At 34.9% G+C, this 18,644-nt stretch overlaps 1 protein-coding gene across 1 annotated transcript in view; it reads right to left on the bottom strand.

The window, feature by feature from the left end:
* The window catches only part of LOC578593 (neuronal PAS domain-containing protein 3), a 29,257-nt gene extending 19,456 nt beyond the window's left edge, over positions 1-9,801 (bottom strand). Inside the window, exons 1-4 of the mRNA XM_030999632.1 lie at positions 9,529-9,801; positions 8,265-8,347; positions 5,996-6,085; positions 340-535 (exon numbers count right to left, since the gene is read on the bottom strand). Coding sequence (XP_030855492.1) covers positions 340-535; positions 5,996-6,085; positions 8,265-8,347; positions 9,529-9,628 — 469 coding nt within the window. The 5' untranslated portion in view covers positions 9,629-9,801. The remainder of the gene's footprint in view (positions 1-339; positions 536-5,995; positions 6,086-8,264; positions 8,348-9,528) is intronic.
* Between the last annotated feature and the right edge of the window lie 8,843 nt (positions 9,802-18,644).

Raw genomic sequence — 18,644 nt, 5'->3', positions numbered from 1 at the left:
AATGTACAAAAATATAAACATTTATGAGGGCTTATCTGTAGACTAAGTAAAAGAAAAATAAACATGGGGATAAAATAATCTGGCCACAATTTTTTTTTAAATAATCATATATAAGATTCATTTAGTTATTTCTAATGGCATAAACATTATTACCAGACAGTTTCAATTGATACTGCACTCTTTAATCTCAAGGGGATGTTCTAAATATGATTCATTGGTACTACAGTGTAACCTGCATATAAAGACTACCCAAGGGAGACAAACATTGATCAAGAGAAACCAAAACATGGTCCTTCTTTCCTAGTGGTAACTGAAGCAGGATTGAATGTATATACCCACCTTGGATAGCTGATGGACCTATAGCAGCAGGACTACCAGCACCGGAACCACTAGTAGAGTTACCATCAGCATTGGTACTGGATGGTGAGGATGAAGATGTCTTATTGGGTGGTAGCTTCATTCCAAGCTGCTCAGCTAACTCTGCATGATCTCCAGGATGCACATAGTCAAAGACAGAACAACCCATCAACTCCACCTGTCATTAAATAAAATATTAAATGATGAAATCTTTAGGCGGGGATAGAGGTGTGGGATGAGGACAAAAGATATATACTAATGATAATAAGTTACAATCAAACAGCACACGATGAACAATTTTCAATGTGCTTTATTTTTAATGAGAAGGAGATGGAGAAAGAGAGAGGCAGAGACAGGGAAAGATAGAGAAGGAGAAGAAAATAGATAGATCAAGAGAGAGAAAAGAAAAGGAGCAAGAAATACAGAGATAGAGAGAGGTAGGTATGGAGAGAAAGAAAGAGAGAGAGAGAAAGAAAGAGAGAAAGAGAAAGAAAGAGAGAAAGAGATAAAAAAAAAAAAAAAAGAGAGAGAGAGAGTAGTCAGTATGTAGAGTAGCACAAAGAGAAGGTGAGACAGAACGGACAAAAGGAGACAGAAAAAAGAAAGCAAAAGGCAAAAAGAATGAGAGAAAATATAGATGTTGTAAGAAAAGAAAAACAGGAAAGAAAATGGAAATCAAGATAGTTGAAGATGGAAGTAGAACAATGATTGACAGTCAAGAAGACACAAATTTCACTAAGAGGTTGAAGTGCACTAGACAAAAACAGACAAATATACTACTGGAACATACAGACTCTGGAGAAAGAAAAGAGATCAGGATGATTTGCCTTTTAGATTCGTCTGAACTTTTAAGTCAGCTGTCAAACAGTTGTAGAATGAAACGCAGAATACATCAGAGATAATTCTATTCATTAGTTTCACCTAGGAGGTGAGCATTTAGGGTCTAGTTACCCCCAGCGGTTAGACGCAAGATCACTTTTCTCAGTCTCCGAGAGTCCTTCAGAAATGGGCTTGACTCTATTAAATCACATTCAGTTCAGAGGCTACATCCACGGCAAAGATTCATAGGTGTTGATTGTTCTCTTATTACCATTCATAATATCTAATAATGCTTTCCTAACTTCACTCTTATTTTACTTCGGTGTTTTCAGGATGGAATTCAAACTGTGAAGTATACATTTTGATCTACGATAAACCTCTTATTGTTGAAAGAAATTTCAGATTATGAGGGAGTATGTTTGTGTGGTTTCATTATAATTTGGTCGTTGTGTTGACTCCTTCCTACTCATCAATACATGTATTCACTAGTGCATTTATTGGTCATATTGTGCAATATCTTTCCTTATTTCCATTTTCATATCCTAACTATCATACAGTGTAAACCCTACGTTACGTCTCTGTCAAGCAAGAAAGCTTTTGTTTGTGCAAAAAGTTTATTTTATCTCCTACAAAGCTACTAAATGACATGGAACCAAAAACTGCTAATAAAGGAATGATGAATGATAACAGTCTATATCCCATAAATATTACATGAAGATATTAACCTTGAAGTACAAAAAGTGCAGCAGTTTTAAAAATTCTCAAGGCTGCATTATCAATATTTATTCCTACCATAGTGCTAAATAATGGAAATTAAGAATTGTAAGGACTTGATTGACTCACTTCACACATTCTCAAGAGAAAAAGTAAACTAACGGAGGAAACCGACCGATTGGCTTTGATGTGCATGGCAATGGTTCCACTGAGGGTTACGGTGTAAAGTCAAAACCTAAAAACATAATACCAATGAACAGTTTGGAGCTACACTGGACAACCACATCTATCACTCAAACTCAAACTACTTCTAATTTTCCTCAAGACAAAAGGAAGATGGTTTTGAAGAAAATGAGTGCAACTGAATTATTGAGATGGCTGGTCTGGACAAAGAAGAAGCTTCAAGAAAGTGAAGATGATGATGTATGATGATGGCGTTCCATTAGGCCCATTAAGACTGTAACGACCTAGTCTTGAGGCTTCTTCGCAGAGTCTTTGTGCAAAAAAAGTGCAAGAGAACCTCCAAGTTGGATGAATATACATGAGGTCACGATACTTTCTGGACTCCCTGAAGGAACCAGGAAAGCTCTGAATATTTCAGCTCTCTCTTGGTTACAGGAGGATTAACAGGATAGACTTGCTTCAGAATTCAACTTCTCCTCAAAGAGGTGTAAAGATGGACCCTCCTCTGGCCCCACCTCTGGCCCGTGGAAGCTAGAAGTGTGATGAGAGTAGGTAGTAAGTGTACTGTTTTGTAACAGAACAAGGTTTGGGGTGTCTAAAGAGGGCAGGATTTCTCTACTTCAGTGGGGCGTGAAGAATCCTGGATACTTTGGGGATCAAGGTTTTAGTTTTCATGATGAGGTACAACCCATAGATGTATGTCAAGTGGAGTGTAGCCAATGATGACGGCAGGTGAATACAAAAGTATGTCTTCCTCTCTTTTCAGACTAAACACCACAATGAAAAGTAAAGCCTGACCTGTTTTTCAGTGTTTGCAAAATGAATGCAGTCAAGCTATTCAAATTCGAAAGACATATTCTTTAAAAATCCTTTCATTCAAATGACTATTCAGTATTTACATAGATTTATCCATTACAAATAAATTCAATGAATAACCTCATTCCCTTTCTCAGCATCTATTTTTCAAAAACCTTAATGTGTTTCTAAGTTCAATTACAAAAGAAAAGTTAATATGCTCAATCACAAATGTACAAAGTAATGATATGGTACTTTGATATGAGATTATAAAAATGTAGTGGGATTTTAATTGTAATAAATTCAATCATGTTACTTTAATACTAGCTTTTCAATTCGCAGCATCAAAGATCTAAATGACCTACTTGACACATAAAAAGTTGGAATTGAGATGAAATTTCTTCTTGAGTCTCAATCTTCATTCCTTCTAATACTTCCATAGAGACCAGCCGCCAACAAGTTTTCCCTTGACGTCAAAAGTCTTGGGAAACAGGTGAGAAAATTCATTGAATATGCTTCCCCTCTTGATCACATCCTTCCATCCTCCTAACCTTTCCTGCTCTACAAGCTATCCCGTCATCAAACACCCTCCCGTCCTATTCCCCAAGCTACCATTCACATCATCTAAATCACATAATATTCTCATCTTGCTAGTAAACCAGGCCCGCCCATCACCGAGCCCATGACACTAATTAAGCATCAATTCATTATATTCCTGCCTAACGCTCTCATAGAACCAGGGTACATTTGCCTTTGGAGGGTGGCACCGTAGCGCCTATTAGCAACCGTAGGGTGGTGGTAATGGGGTTTTGATTCATGGAATTTGAAGTAGCATCAGCTCCACATCATTAACTTCAAATTACCTAGCCCATCAAAGACATTCTCTTATCCCAATAAGAGATCAATTTTACCCTTCAAAGAAAGCCAAGAAAAAGCTGTCTTTTCAAACCTGACCAGAGGATGATGATTACCATAAATAAATGCTTAACACTGATTCAGGTTTACAATGATAATGGTCTAAAAGCTGGTCTAATGATGAAATAATGATTGGCCCTTCTGTTTGAGTGTTCTCAACTCCAGAGAGAGTCTGGAGAATAAAAGTGCAAGCAGATGTCATCAAGCATACATTCTTAGAACATGAGCAAAATCAATTTGCCTGATTTGCTTGACTTATATCTTCTTTCTTTTTTCTTTATATAACATTTGAATCTACCATCTACATTAGAAGGTCTTCTATTCAGTCATTTTTGGCATGATATACATTTTTTCCCCCTTTTAACTCCTCACAAATTTCAATGTTCTTTGATTTGTCTATATATTCCTTTATTTAGAACATTGTATTTTCCTCCTTGCTTTCCAATTAATTCAAATATTAACAACAAGAAATTAACTACATAGCCATAATCAAATTGTTATACTTATGTTTTATAACTATACATTGAATAAGAACTATATCTACATATTTCAAATCTTAAAATATGTGTCAATTAAATGCCTGAACTGCAATAATGGATTTTTAAAATCCCTATCAATTTTAATATTAACGCATTAATACAAACTCTCCACAAACTGGTTTTCCCAAACCAACTGTATACTATCAAATGCACATGTTTTACTATTTAAACTCCTCAAGAGTTATGCTTTATAGATGAAACTGCATTCTATAAGGTAAAACTCATCTGTTAAATCAAAAAAATGATATGACCATAAATATTTGTGTACCACAAGATTTATGTAACAATAAACAATGTGTCTGTCTCTGTTATTGTCATTATTTCACTAACATTCACACTAAAAATGTCATTAGCACAAATTCAAATTCTCATTTTAATATCTTTCTACTGTACTTGGGTCAAATTTTAATCTCATTTATTTGTATCCTTTTATGCCAATAAAAAAATGAATATGTTACACAGGAAAGAGTGTGAGAGTATAAGTGATAGACTACACTGGTCACTCCTATTTACTATGATGTCATTCAGTTTAATCCCTATCAACGGTCTCCCTCAGGAGGTAAAGAAACACCAATACCAGGTAGGGGAAAGTGGGAGAGGGGTACAATGACCCCCCTCGGGGTGAATTAGCAAAGTTTTCACACCTATTCCAAGCCAATTATTCAATTTGACTGTTATACTGAGTGAATAGGGAAAAGGGTGGGGAAGAAAGGATGATTAATTGACTTGAGGTCAAGCATTGATATGAGGGCAGTAATATCAGTTGGGTTTTGAGCAAGCAAGCTGCATTAAATGAAATTAACATGAAATGGATACCGATAGAGATTTTAGATAAGCAGATGATAAATCTGTATTTAAGTATAATGACTTGTAATGTACTTCATCACTGGCTTAATTTAACAGAGATACAGCTACGGTATATAATCAATGCATATTGTTGATATGCATACACATTCTGAAACAACACTGATGCACTTTAATTGGCTTGATAATTGACCATACATGGATTCAACTACAAAAAAATAATGAAACACAGAAAACATGTGATCATCATATCACTTATTTCTGCTAAAATGTTTGACAAAAATTACAATAAAATCTGGGATTTCTCTCCTTAAAAAAACACAATTCATAACTGAAATTGTTATGCTAATTTGTAGGAGTGTTTAAGAGATACCTCTGAGTGGCATTCTCGCATTCTATAATTTCATAATTTGTTATCATTATGACCAGAAATATGAATATGAATACAATCAAGATCTATTCTAAACTGAAAAGGAGATAAAATGGTCTTTAACCAGGATATCATACTTCCTGTTCATTGCACCACTGATGTTCTCAAGAGTTCAACAGGGTTCCTAAGTTTATAACTTATAAACAGTAAAGTTTGGCCTTATTAGATAGATATTGATCATTCAATCCAAGCAGGATGAATTCCTTGAAGCAAGTACACATTAATTCATTTTCAGATTAACAAATTTCTAATATTGGTAAAAAAGTGTTTCTTTCTCTGTTATTAAGATTTGGAAGATTTGGAAGAACAACTCATTTGATAAATTTATGTAGACACTAACCAGAAAAGTATTAAAAGCAATGGATTTTTTGTTTTAATCTCAAATTCCTCATGTTTTATATTTTTACTTCTTTCTGATGAAAATGTTTTACATCCTCACCTGTGAGAGTCCCAGATATATTGATACTGTCTCTGAGATGTATAGAAACCGTCCATCTCTGTATAACGCAAAGAGAAAGCCATCTAAGCTCTGCAATGAAAAATGGAAAAATATTCATTAAACACATTTCATCAATCTGAAACTTCAGATATATACCCCTCCCCCCAACAACAAAAATATGCACTGTGGTACTAAATAAAGTACATGTATTTACATACATTTATTCACAATGCATATATTGCAAAAGGATGCAAGATGTCAAAAAAAGTAAAAACTCAACATCTATCCCTGAAAGACAATGATGGAAACTTGATTTCACTTGTAAAAGTTACAGAAAGGTTCACCCAATTTGCCACCGCTTTTTTCCCCCATTATTTTGAAATATGATCTTGCCAACATGAAATATCAAGTGTATTTTTGTTAAGTCATTAATGAAAGGAAGAATTCTAAATAAAACTTCTAAAAGACTCTTGAACAAATATATTTTTTATTTGTTGTTAAATATTATGCCAAGTATGTACTTGTGCTGAAAATTAAATATAATATCTTCTCATATATATCATACACCTAGAATCATAATGAAATGAGATGCTATAAACATGCTGCTTATGGCTTGTCCCTTGATTAAGAAGTCTTCTGATCTTTATAACTTTATATCATAAGGGTAAGCATATTCCCCAAAAATATCTAGTTTTTTTCACTTATAATTATCTTTAAAATTTACATAACACTCTCACCAGAAATAGGAAGAATATCATGAATAGCTAACATACGGGTGATAGATCCAAAGCTAAAGCTCTCAATAACATATATCATGCAACTGAATGTTCATTCACTCAGACATGATCTATAGAGCTGATTTATGTTGCATTCCTGATCCTGAAGGCAACTACATTGATATTGGTTTTATTCAGATCAAGATACATTCCTCTTACATAGGTAGAGAGATCAATAGAAAGCTGGCAGCATCGCCATGAGAATGAAAATCCTATTATTGGGGAGAAGAGAAAGTAGCCTCTTCAGTCAGCCTGACATTATTATAAATGGTTTGCTTTCACAAAAGACATCACAATGATCATCTTCATTCATATTTGTAGCCAGTAATAAATATCAGCTTCATCTCATTCATCATAACCACTATCATTATTACGACTATTGTGGATATGATAATCATTACTGTTTCTTACATTATGATTACAAAGTAATAATCATAATCATTGATACCCTGTTGTTTAGATTGCATTAACTGTGACCTAAAGAGATATTAGATGAATAATGGGTAACAGACATCATAATGATCATCTTCATTCATATTGGTAGTCAGTAATATCAGCTTCATCTCATTCATCACAACCATTATTATTGTTACGACTGTTGTAAACATGATCATCATTACTGTTTCATACATCACAATTGCAAAGTAATAGTCATAATCATTGATACCCTGTTGTTTTTATTGGATTAATTGTGACCTAAAGAGATGTTAGATGAATAAAAAGGTAATAATAATCATAATACTTAAAAATAAAACAATATGACATTCACTTGAAATCAACTATCAAACCTTGTTATTGTTCAAAGATTTGGATATTTTCCAGATCATTCAAGAAATAATATGACACTATGAAATTGTTCATACTTCCGTTCGGACAACAACAAAAATTCTCAGATATATCTGGCAAGCGGCACTGCCAACACAAATTCTAAACTCATATATCATATTTCCAACTACTTCAAGATAAATCCATTCAAGGGCAAACAAATGCTATCTTGCAAATCAATTATCCTTAAATGTATTCTTCATTGTTTAGATTAAATTGAGGCAAGGCATAAAATATGGGAAAATTCCTTGAAAACATATGATGAGCTGTTAAATTCACCTTTAGATGTTATTCAGAGGTGTTACTGGAGTTTTTTTTATAGATATGGTTAACGCTTGATATTTATGCCCTCTTAACGTCCTCCTAGTAAAGACACCAAGATTTCATTGTGACAATTAATCACTTGTGATATAAAATATGTAACTATATACGTTATCATATTCAATGTATTACTATATAAATTATAATATACAGTCAAACCTGCTTTGTGACCACCTGTTTACAAAGACCACATTTTTAGTTTCCCTTGAAAATGGTTTATCATTGAAACATGTACTAAAGGAACCTGTCTACAAAGACCACTTTTTGTGTTTCCCTTGGGTGGTCTTTACAGACAGGTTTGACTGTACAACATTATATATAACTAATATGTGATATATAATACTTACTTGTAATATATGACTTCCAAGGTGATGTTCATATACTTCTCTTGCAATGGCATGGGTTCCTGACTGGACATGTGTATAACGTCCTACAAGAAAACAAAGGTATCAACAAAACCTGATATATGCATTGCACAGAATTTAAATACAAGGAATTCTTTTTAAAATATGAATAAAAAGGGCATCTTTACAATTTTATCCCCTTTTTAACACCGATTCCCCTTCTCAATTCTATTCTACAAATTATTTCATCTCTCATAACTCATAGCTCTTTCAAAGAACTCCAGGAGCATTGAACTGGTGGAAAATAAGTGATGCACCTTTATCATATAAACCACCCTCTAAAACACCCATCCTCCACACTTTCATTCTTATGATCATTTCAGCTTGGAGTATTCGTAAGTTTTTAAAAGTATTGGATATGGAATCGGTAGAAAATGTGGTGCGCCTTTACCATCATACCCCTCTTCTTGTAACGGCCCTCTTAATTCACCCTTTCATTCTAATAAGCATATTCACTTTGCATTTCTCATAGGTCTTCCAAAGAACAGGATGGATTGTACTGGTAGAAAAAGGGTGATGCATATATTTACCAAGATGCCTACCCATCTCTAAAACACTCTTCCTCCACATTTTCCTTCTAATAATCATTCCAATGCCGAACCGGTATTCATATATTTTAAAAGGACTGGATGCAAGGAACCGGTGATACTACAAGCAACACTTTCTATACTTCCTTTCTACCAACAGTATCACCTTCTAGCACCCATCGGTCTTCAAAAGACCTAGATGCATGAACTGGTATATAAATGAAAGCACCTGTATGTTTGCCCTCTTCTTACACCTATCCCCTTCACCCTTCTACTCTAATATTCACTTCACAGGTGTAACAAATAACTGGATGCATGAAACTGGTTTCAAAAGTGCTAACCTATGCTAACACCCAACCCTTAGTTGGTATATAAATTAAAGCACCTGTATGTTTGCCCTCTTCTTACACCTATCCCCCTCACCCTTCTATTCTAATATCCACTTCATAGGTGTAGCAAATAACTGGATGCATGAAACTGGTGTCAAAAGTGCTACCCTACGCTAACACCCAACCCTTAGTTGGTATATAAATTAAAGCACCTGTATGTTTGCCCTCTTCTTACACTTATCCCCTTCTATTCTAATATTTACTTCATAGGTGTAACATATAACTGGATGCACGAAACAGGTGTCAAAAGTGCTTAACACCCATCCTTATATTTCTGCTTCTGGTGCTTACCTTGCAGTACTGAGAGGTGTCTGGATGAGTTGGTAGGTGCTGAGATGTTCTCTGGGTAGTTATGCCAAGGCGGGTCTCCTTGAATACAGAAGTGCCTCATGTGAAGATAGCCGATGGTCAGTCTGATGATCGATGCCTTGTCCAGCTGGCTGGTGATGGCCGCAGGAAGGGGGAGAAGCTTCGCTAGCTCGTAGAACTCGTAGTTCTCCTTGCCACGCCTTGATCGAGCTGCATCCCGAGATCGCTCTTTCCTGATAGCAGCAATCCTGCATCAGAGAGGAAAATGGAAACGCAGGATGGAACGTGAAAGCTTTGAACTGTCATCGGTTGTAAATTCTACTAAAAATAAAGTAATACTGATTTTATACAGAGCATCTATTTACACAAAGTCTTATCTCATTGAAGTACACTCTGAATAAAACATTTTGCACAAAAACAAAACAGAAAACTATTTGTTCTCTGTTTTAAAAAGGGTGGTTTTTATTAGTCATGTGAATTCACAAAATAGATTTACTTGAATCTAGCAACTTTTTTATAACTTGTGAGATCATTTGTGTTAACCCTGAAAATGTATGTGGTGCCTGGCATTTTTCTAAAAGTCTAATGACATCCTAAACGCTTTCACGATAAATACAATTAAAAAGCCTATATGGACATTTCAAACTAATAAGGCCTTCCAACATCTAAAATCAAGTCTAAATAACTCTAGAGCACTACGTTAAGGATTTTAAATTAATAAAGAAATGATTTCTTGACATGGTTACAATTGTAAAGGAACTAGGGAATCTAGTAACTTAAATAATCATTTTCAAACTTTGAAAACAAACCATTCATGACTGTTGACCGTCTAATGTTTGTGTTTATAGTTTTATACAATCTGCATTCTCTGATTATTTTGAATTTGGTAAACAATACAAAATTGTAATGTCTTAAAAACATCTTAAAACATTACAGGTCAAGTGCCACTACGCACTGTGGGAAATAATTGACTCTAATACACATTTCTCAAAAATCATACATCATTCAGTGGCAAGGTTATATGAACAAAATTCTTAAATATGGAATGAATACCTAGGTGCTGTAAAGAGGTAACAGTCATATACCATGCTGATTATCAATGAATTAAATATGCTGCATTAAAGAGATACAAAATCTGACCCTACAATTGAAGAAGTCCCATGTGGAAGCCAGATACCAAGTCATAAGGTCCTTCATTTAGAATGCATTTAGGAGAACTGCTCCCAATGGATCTCCCGGCCCATCCTCCATCTTCCCTCCTTACCCGGGATGAGGGTAACTCTGGAAGATGGGATGCGGAGCTTGGGATTCGCTGAGCGAGGAAACAGTGAAGAGGACATGGGAGACATCTTGCAACCGCTCTCATAACACTCCCCCATGTCCTCGTCTGTTTTAACCCACAAAAGAGTTCTCCCTTGGTTATAAGGTCCGTCTCTTTCAGCTATAGGTCTTCAGTCAAAGCATCTTTTTATCTTGTAATCCCTCAACATCCATCCATCTCTCTCTCTCTCCCTCTCTCTCTCTCTCTCTCTGTCTTTCTATCTATCTATCTCTCTCTCTCCCTCCCTCTCCTTCTCTCTTTCCATCTCTCTCTATCTCTCTCTCTCTCCATCTCTCGCTCTCCATATCTCTCTCTATCTCTCTCTCTCTCTCTCTCTCTCTCTCCCCTCTCTCTCTCCATCTTTTGCTCCCCATCTCTTTCTCTCTATCTCCCTCTTTCTCCCCCTTCTTTCTCTTCCTCCCTAAATGTCACTATTCAGACATTTGTACCCTAGTTATCATTATACTTACAACTTTTCTTAATGTTTCTACTTCTTTTCTTTATATCCAAATTGCTACCTAATTTACTGTACCTCCTCTCTACCTGTCTTTGTTCCTGTTTGCCTGTCTCTTTCTCTCTAAGTATATAAGTTTTTTTTTAGTATAGATGTCAATTTATCTCGCACATACTCTCTTGTTCTTTCTGTCTGTCTGTCTGTCTCTCTCTCCCTCCCTCCCTCCCTCCCTCCCTCCCTCCCTCTCTCTCCCTCCCTCCGTCCCTCTCTCTCCCTCCCTCTCTCCCCTCTCTATCTCTCCCTCCCTCTCTCCCTCCAACTATATATTTCAATCTCTTCATTTATTCTCTCTCTACCTCTCTTACCTCCGAACCCACCTCCACCACTCCTCTCACCCCTCTCTCTTGACTCTTCAACTGCTTGAGATTGCATTAATGCATACTTCAATGACTGGTCTTCAGAGTCTACCGGTAGGAGGAGGATGGTAACAGTACATCATCATCATCACTGCTTCAACTCAAATACAATCAAGACAAAACCTCAAATTATGTCTTTTAGCTGGGCCAGCTCTTGTCTTGGTTTGGAGGGTATATAGTAAAAATATTCTATCCTCCTTTCCTCCTGATTTTGTAGGTACTTTATTTTGTCAAAGCTGCTTGAACTTTAAATATATACATCATAATTAAATGACGTCATGTTATGAAATGGAATTTCGATCTGAATGGGCAGTAATGGAACAGTAGTCTGTTGTAACATGTAAGATTATATAATGTACTATATAATGAGAATTGTACAGATGTGACAAGTATATAGCATTTGTGAATATCATATAGAGCCATACCGGTATGTAGTGAATAGACCCCACTCATCATCAATAATATAACATGGCTTTATGGATGATACTGCAAACAAAATTCTAAAACTATACAACAAAAACAAAAACTGTACTCTCTTTAAAAAAAAGAGTGAATTCTCACACTATTTTCACTTTCTTGGGAGTGACGTCCGTGTTCAAGAGGGCGCTGTCATGCTGCTGGCCCATACTTTTTTGTCTGCTCCTCTTAAACATACACTTTTGTTGATATTTATAATAACATTTTGGATTTTCAGTCGAACCAACGTGTATGTCCTGGTGTATTGTCGTCAGTGATCATTGTGAGTAGTTTTATGTTTTGTTTTGCTGAGTGTTCTGACTATCTGTATAAACATCTAAATATTATCCCACCTACATATCACTGTTGCAATAAACCTGTAAATTGTTAATTATCAACTTTCTATCTCATGTAAAACGAATGACAATTTTATATCATCAATGAAACTGTAAATCATATTTAAATATACACAATATTTGTTAAGTGTTCTATATATTTTAATGTGTTATCAATGCAATGTTATGCCATGTACTTTTTACTCTGTAAATTGAACAATTTCAGCTTTTAGCTGCATGTCCAATGATTTTTATCTCAATAAACCAATACAATACAATACAAAAAATCACTTGTTTAGGAGTGAAAATCGATTGATTTTAGAGTGCTCTCTAAGAAGAAAAGAGTGAATGTTCACTCTATTTTCACTACATTTTCACTCTCCAGAGGAGTGACGTCCGTGATCACTCAATTTTTTTTAGACAGTACATCAAGATCAGCAAGGCGAATGGCCCTAGAGGTGTAAAATTCATATCTGTCGACTAAACATCTCTTATTTCACTCCCACTTCACTCTTATTGTCCTTACATCTATAGTTGGATCAATATGATACCAAAACAATTCATACAAATAAGGTTTTTTTTTTTTATTGAAACTCATATGGATGATTTGCACAAGTTCGTCGACACATGAATTTCTAATGAGGAGCATATTGCCTGAAGGCATTCACCTCAGAAAACATCCATACATATTATCTGAACATTACCTGACTAAAATCTGCATGAGATTAAGGGAATTCAGGTTGAAAACATACCCAAATTTATACTTTCTGAAAAGAAGAGATCTTCAAACCTCGCTATGACTTATCTCCAGCTATGCTATCCGCTTAATATCAATTCCAGCATTATAAAAAAACAAGGTACATGAAAATGGAAGGCAGACAAAATGCAACATGAAAAAGATTTCAAATTATATATTATCCCATGAATAATAAGCATCTGTTATTATATATGGCTTTGCCTTCACATTCTGCTTTAACATGTTGCTAATATTATGATCTACTACCACCCACCCCCCCCCCCCCCCCCCCCCCGGAATATTTGAAAGTGTCTGCAAAAATTGCACAAATCTTCCATCACTCATACAGACAAGACATTTATCACTAAGTTTAGTTTGGGCTATATTCTTTTTGTGTTTTGACATTCTTTGAAATTGATGCCCTGTTTGAAATTTCTTACAATATAGCATTGAACCCAAACTCATATTTGTTCTTCTTTATCCCATGGACAAATATGAAGAAGATAGACCAATAATAAGTAAATGGCCCTTCTATTTCTGTTCTATTTAGACAATGGACTGAGAAATTGAAATATGTTTGATGTTCCAAGGCCGTAATCCATGTTTTGACAAATTTATGCAGATATTAACCTTAGCCTTTTCCTCAGTCTAGGTGGGATTATTAATCGAATTTCCTACTCAATGAATAAACTCATTTTGGGCAGGGCTATCTTGCTTTAAGCCCAAATTTGTTTGAATATTTATGGACTTTATGTTCCTGCCTTCCAAACCCATCTAATTGTATGTTTGAAAAATGCCGATGCATCAGAGAGCAGGCTTAAAGAGACCAAAAGGGAAGCACTGAGAATATAAGAAGTTGAGCTATACATACATGCATACCTATGGTGAAGGAAAAACAGAGAGAAGAAAAGTGCTGGGGATGGATTCCAACCCACTTCAATTCATTGCTGGGATAAAACACTTAATTTGGGAGATTTGACAAGAAATGTCACTTGTTCTTTCTCTGACTGCCTCCCATATCCTGCCTGCAGGTATCAACTGTACTTTCGTTCCCAGTAATTTTCCCTTCCCGGGTTTCTACTCTCCATACCCTTGTGTCTTGAAGACGATGTACCCAAGCCTGCCATTCAAAAGAATTAAGTACAATTGCTGACTCACTAAGATCAGAACAGACATATATAGACAAAAGTATAGATACACGACTTTGATAGGGTGCGTCTTTGAGTAATAAACCTTGATAAATTGCCTAAGGACACTTTCCCTGGGTCTCTCATTCTGTTTTGTCTTTTGGAGTACTTCTGTTTATAGATGCTTCTAATTCTTATATTTACCCCCTTCCCTGGCTCTTTATTTCTCTCCCTTATAATATAGCTTTTTTTTCTTTCTTTCTTTACATTTACTTCTGAATTCCTATTTCCTCCATATTGTTTGTGCACTTTTCTGATGATCTTAAATTGGAAACATAGTACATTTCTCTATATATTTCATGGAGGGGTGAGCCAAGTTTTCAAATGACAAAATTGGTATTTTCAATTTGTCAGTTTCTCTGTTCTTACAATAATATCCCCTCATTTTATGCAATAATTATGATACTTTATTGATTTTGCAAGCATGCCTCTATCTCTACTGTCATCACTCCTTTCTTTGTATATTATTTAGTTTCTTCCACCAATTGTCAAATCCATCTACTTACTTGTATATTCCTCTAATTAATATTTTATTGTAATTACATCTTTCTCAATCTCCCCTTTTTCTCTGCCTACCCATCTCTTTTGTAATTTGGGTGTGTGTCTCTCTCCCTCCCAGCCTCTCTCTCTCTCTCTCTCTTCCTCCCTCCGTCAATACAAAAAAACAACCATATAGATATGTATTGTTTACTATCATGTTGCACCTTTTTTCATTTTCATTTTTCTCTCTTTTTCTCTCTCCCTCTCTCTCTCTCTATCTCCCTCTCTCTCTCTCTCTCTCTCTCTCTCTCTCTCTCTCTCTCTCTCATATTCCTCCTGATCACAGGGTAACATTCCTCCATCTAGTATCCCTTGATATGACATGATGAAGCTGATGAACATTTGATTGCTGACTCATAAATATGATTTTGCAACAGATTTCCTCCCTAGAATTACTCTCTGCAACATATAGTTCCTACAGGAGGGGTGGTTTAGAACGACAGTAAACGTAACATTTCATCCTCTATAGGAGAAAAAGGGAAAGAGAAATAAAAAGACAGGTTGAGACAGAGAGAAGAGAAAGGAGAGAGGGAGAGAGAGAGCAATCTAGCATTTACAGAGAATAAATTACTTGTTTTTACTTATGTAGTTTATGTTATATTGTTCTTCTTACAATTCTTGTTATTGTTAATTGTTGTACTTTTAATACATCAATGACCTTTTCATATTCTAAATGCAAAAATGTTAAGTTTGCTAAGAAGGGATATTGTGATCTAAAATAAAAAGCGCACATATGTTGAAGCATTCTGTAATCCTACATACACCTAATATTTACTGAATGTATATATGTATTTCTATGGTACTTTTATCTAAATATGGTTATTGCCATTCAAACATGTATGAATTCCTGCATAATTATGATAATCTTTAGAAAGTGAAAGATAACATTTTGTCATATACAAACCAATGCATTTCCATGCCACGGCTATTTACCAAAGGGACATGTTCCATTACAAATATTAATCTAAATGCTAATGGGAGTTCAATGGGAAAGAAATATGAAATTAATATGCAAATTGGATAGATGTATTTGATGACTCATACGTGCCCCAAAACATACACTGTTATTTTTAATCTGTAAATCTTCTCTCGATATGTGCAGGATAGGACAGGGTGTAGTCTGATAGGTACTTACATATTTCTTACCTTTTATGACAAGTTCAGTCAAAAACTTTAATGCAAACAATTACAAAAAATTGTATACATATTTATTTAAATTGAAAACTGGTAGTTATAGGATCTATGATTTAGCTTTAAAAAATGCAATTATTAAACAAAAATAAATATGAATTTAGCATCACAGCAGAAGATTCTACATTACAGGCATGTCTCTTGAGAATCATCAAGTGATGCAGGACCCCCCCCCCCCCCAAAAAAAAAAAAAAAAAAAAAAAAATGTTTTCCCAATATGAAATTATTGTAAAATTCCAGACAAAAATTCATCTATAAAAGTTAACATTAAAATTAGCAAAATAATACTGACTAATAAACTGTGATTTTAATTCTTAGAGACGAGTAATACCGGTATTGTATTATTTGGCTCTTCATCCAAAATCTACTGTCCTTTTTAATATCTATACAGATTCAGATAATTACACCTTCTAAAATATATTTAGCTAGACAGGAATTTCCTTATGAGCATGTAAGTACTCAATATGACAAGAGGTATATTATGATTATCAATGGCTACCATTGAATACTGAAAGGAATACTAGGAAGTACTTAGAAGTTGGCAGTTCCAGGTATAAAACAATTAGAATCATCTTAATCTTATGGTGTAATATTGCCAGGATAAATTTAAGAAAGGAATGTGTTCATTCAGAATATATCTATATCATTAGAGCAAGCAATACTTCATTGTTACAAAGGCAACTTAAAGGTAAAGACCAGTTATGGTCATGAGATTGCATTGTGAAAGAAACGTTGTGGAATCGATCAGAAAAGGTTGATCATCTAGCATCTAGCATATGCAAGGTTCTGGAATCATCAAAATGATAAGAAATTTGGCCCATTCTTTCTAAAGTTACAAGCACTATACACAGAAAGATGTATATGGGACTACCCAATATCTCTCACAGACCATGAGAGAAACAAATTTACCAAATATATGAATTAGTAGGCGGTTTCCCTGCAAATTTTTTTATCATCATGTATTAGTCAAAACATATTCTTTCACATGATTGGTAATGAGAGCTTCCATTTCATTTTTTGAAATTGGGGCATTACCAATACTGGTCTTTACCTTTAACAAAATTATAGACTCAACACATTCTTTAATGGATCACAAAGTCTGTCTCTTTTTACATGGTAAAAGTGAATGTGGTCCTATAGAATTAGCTAACCATGATCCAATGTAGCTAGGATTTGTCAAGAAATAAAAAGAACTACAAAATGATTTGACTGTATGGTGTTTATTTGATAGATTGCATGATGGAAATATTTTTTGTTAAATTATATTACTTTTAGTGATCAATACAAACAATTGATTATGTAATTATAGCTGATTTACTAGATTTTCAGTTCATACTTCTTGAATAAGAAAGTGAATCACAACCAGATTGACAAGTGTTATCTCTTTTGTTTATTTAATCATTCAGAGGTTTCTACAAATTGCCTTCCCATCTAAACCGCAATCAATCAGATCCTCTTGAAACTCTTCCAGTTGACCACAAGATATGAAGGTCTCACTGAATAAATTCATCAAACCACCGCTTTCCAGCCGGCTGCGCTAGCTACGCCACAATCAACGTCTTTTTCTTCTTGTCTGTCTCTCTTTCCCTTCATCCTGCAATCATGTTGGTACTTAGAGATCTTTATAGAGTGAAAGAGTGATGGTTGATCTGACCAATGCTCCTGGCAGAGTGTTCCATCATGTTCTATTTTCCCTCTTCCTTCATTCTCGATGATTTCTGTAAAGTGGATAAACTTCTCCACGCTGATGTAACTTTCAATTGAGACGGATCACTTTCCAATGCGCGACTGATTGTGCACTCTTGCACCATTGATGCTGAGTGGCTTATACACAATGAGTATTGTAATGTGTCTGTGACTAGACTATTGAAATGAGCCATTTCTTGTTTGTTCATGTAAAGCTGCCGTTGCTTTGATCAATCAAGTAAATTAATGAAGTGGTAAAATGGATTCTTGGCTCAACTCGACTTGACAGGGTTCGGGGGAAAGAAGAAAAAGAGAGACTTGTTGCCAAGTTTTATCAAGAGCCAAACCTGACATTATCCCATCCTTTTGACTCGCACTGATTATTGGTGAGGAAATGAATGATGATACCAATATTTCGCTTGGAAAGCTTAAATGCATACAATTAGCTTTAAAAGCCCTATTGAAGTAAATTGTTCTTAAGATTATCTAGGTTGCAAAGCAGGAGTATCAGTCTGTTTTCAGAACCCTTGGTTTTAAATGAACCATATTCTTTTTTATTTTCCAGATAGATGAAGTGATACTTTATCCTGTGTATGTTCATTTTCTGTTTTTATCTAAGCTAAAAGCAATCATGTAATTACATTGCAAATGTAATTCATGAAATACATTACACAGCATCAATCATTTTCTTTAATGAAATACATACACAACATGAGGAACCACTATCAATTCTTTGAAAATCTAACATTAATAATATCATCATGAATGGTCAATGA

The sequence above is a fragment of the Strongylocentrotus purpuratus genome, unplaced genomic scaffold (genome assembly GCF_000002235.5).
Source record: "Strongylocentrotus purpuratus isolate Spur 01 unplaced genomic scaffold, Spur_5.0 spur5_scaffold_5, whole genome shotgun sequence".
NCBI lineage: Eukaryota > Metazoa > Echinodermata > Echinoidea > Camarodonta > Strongylocentrotidae > Strongylocentrotus > Strongylocentrotus purpuratus.
The sequence above is the reverse complement of the archived record's forward strand: the minus strand, read 5'-3'. Positions and strand labels throughout refer to the sequence as shown.